Source organism: Propithecus coquereli, unplaced genomic scaffold (assembly GCF_000956105.1).
Source record: "Propithecus coquereli isolate 6110/MARCELLA unplaced genomic scaffold, Pcoq_1.0 Scaffold516, whole genome shotgun sequence".
Taxonomy (NCBI): Eukaryota; Metazoa; Chordata; class Mammalia; order Primates; family Indriidae; genus Propithecus; species Propithecus coquereli.
Window position 1 is genome coordinate 260,386 of NW_012151019.1, and position 2,777 is coordinate 263,162.

General features: G+C 35.6%; 1 protein-coding gene across 1 annotated transcript in view; it reads right to left on the minus strand.

Moving 5' to 3' along the window:
- Positions 1-2,777, minus strand: part of CATSPERB (catsper channel auxiliary subunit beta) — a 138,884-nt gene that overhangs the window by 78,256 nt on the left and 57,851 nt on the right. Inside the window, exon 12 of the mRNA XM_012656728.1 lies at positions 1,048-1,192. Within this exon, the coding sequence (XP_012512182.1) occupies positions 1,048-1,192 (145 nt within the window). The remainder of the gene's footprint in view (positions 1-1,047; positions 1,193-2,777) is intronic.

Genomic DNA, 2,777 nt, shown 5'->3' on the forward strand with positions numbered 1-2,777 from the left:
TGATTCTCTTCTGGCTTGTAAGGTTTCTGCTGAGGTCTGCTGTTAGTCTGATGGGGTTTTCTTTATAGGTGACTAGATGCATTTCTCTTGCTAATTTTAAAATTCTCTCTTTCACTACAACTTTAGTCATTCTGATTATAAGATGCCCTGGTGAAGTCCTTTTTGCAATTTATTTGCCTGGGGATCGTTGCACCTCCTATATCTGACAGTCTAACCCTCTTGCTAGTCTTAGGAAGTTTTCATTGATTATTTACTTAAATAGATTTTCTGAACTTTTTGATTTCTCTTCTCCCTTGGGAATATCAATAATTCGTAAGTTTGGTTGCTTTATGTAGTCCCAGACATCTCTAAGGCTTTGCTCATTCTTCCTCCCTCCCTTATTTTTATCTGACAGAATGACAAAATAAAATAAAAATTCAGATCACAGAGATATAGAAATAAATTGAGAGTCATTGTCCCTTTATCATTCTAGGTTCATTAGCAAAATTCAACTGAGTTGGAAAGGAGCACCTGTCAGTAAGGTCAATCAATATTAACTATATCTTTCACTGTGCAAAAACTCATGGAAGCTGTGTAGACTTGATCAAGGAAATCACAAGATCACCAAATCAAGGAGACAGACAGCAGTATGTCATTCACAACAACTCTACCTCTTACTAGTTGTCTGTTTTCAGTTGCATCAATTTAATCAGCAAAAGTAAGCTAACATTTCTACTTTGGCAAGGATGTTGTGAATATTAAATAAGATGATATTTGTAACATGCTGAGCACAATTGTAGCTTGATAAGTGGCAGCTATCATTATTTGGCTTTTGGGAAAGTAAAATATAATACCACTGAAATTGTAAATGAGACCATAGCATGGTGATCTGGGGTGTCCCTTCTTTGGAGCTATTCATAGACTCCTGCTTCTGTAGATCTGACAAATCCATCACTCATAATAGTTTTGAGACTTTTGGATTAGTTGATTAATAAGGCAGATTTTTCATATATCTTCTAATCACTGGACCACATGTAGTGTTAACACCAATAAAAGCAAATTCCTTACCTGCCTTTGTCAAGTAAACCTTTCCACTTCGGGAAACAAAAGTAATATCTGAAGAATAAAAACTATGAAAAGTCTTCTTTATGATATCATCATGAAAGTCAGCTAATAATTCAAAGGTGTTGCCGCCATCAATTGAAAGCCATACCTAAAGGAATAAAGAGATAATACTAACTCACTAAAGAGATACCATGTAATACTTAGCAATTACCTATCAGCCTAATCTTCCTACATAAGGAAAGTCATGTAGCATGGTCTTTTCTCATATGCCCACATTACACACACACACACACACACACACACACACACACACACACAGGTGTACAGAGATCTTACTTACTTGGTCTACCTAGACTCTGCATGACAGTGTTTATGGCAGAATATAAGGTCTACACAGTATGCACGGTGAATTTATAGAAGAACAACGTTATTCCTGTCATCTCCCAAACGGAATTCCCTTGTTCATAAAAGGATGGAATGCTGGGTGCATTTGGATATGAGGGAGGGGTTTATCCCATCTTAATATAAAACTTCATGTTCTAGACATTTGGCAAGTATATTTGCAAACATACTTTGCATGGAAGAGCCCCTTGTCATTTGCAAGGGGTGTGTCCTGGGACCTTTGTAAGTCCTCAGAACACTAATCTCAATATAGAATATAAATTTCTCTATTTCCTCATCTTTAGGTAAGTGTTGTTTGAGGATAAAACAGACCAATCATGTATTGGATTAATCCAGCTTGTTACCTCTTTTAACAGCCTAAGTGTCATTCAAATGAGGATTTCAGGTCTTTTTTAAAATTAATTTTAATAACAAGTTATATCTGAAAATAGGCTTTTGTTAAATTTAAGACTTTGTAAATGTGGCTGAAGTATCTTAGACCACAATCCAAATAATTCTCCTTTTATACCTCATCTGATATTGATATAACCCTGTTCTCCTATTCCTTACCAGAGGTAATCGCTTATCAATTTGAAAATTTTATGCATTTACAATCACATCTACATATATATGTATATACTGATAGAATACGTACAGTACTGATTTCATTTTATGGTGGGGAGGAGAGGAAGGGTATGTCTGGGTACAGTCCACATTTAGACTTGGGCACAGGTACCCTTGTCTTGGACTGCATGCTTAGTGGGCCTGAATATTAAAAACACACAGAGAAAATTTACTGAATAACATATGGGTGCTTCTGTGACTGAGGATGCAGTGCTTATTACCAGCATAGCACAATCCATAATCCCAAGCATACAGTATGTGGACTTCCATTTTCACTCTCTCTTTGTATCCTGCAACTGTTACTGGTGAGCAGGATGTGGATAGAGATGTGTAGGGGAGGGTGCTTTGAACAGTATGAGTGTTCAAAACGGTATCATACTGTACCTGTTCTATAAATTACATTTGCCATTCAACAATTTATCTCAGATCATTTTATGTTCGTTCATGTGGATCGCCACATTCTTTTATGCTGCTATGTAGTATCTAATTTATAAATATGCCATACTTGAGATTTTTAATTAATACTTTTCTGCTAATGAACACTAAAAAGTTGTACCCAAATCTTTAGTTATAAACAATATTGCAGTGAACATTCACTTACCTGACTATTGGTATTAATGTTACAGTGCTATTTTTAGAGAAAACATTGAAAAATTGAGTTGCTGGGTCAGATGCATTCCATATTTCTATATTTTTAGTAGAGACTGCCAAAATGTGCTTCAATTTCA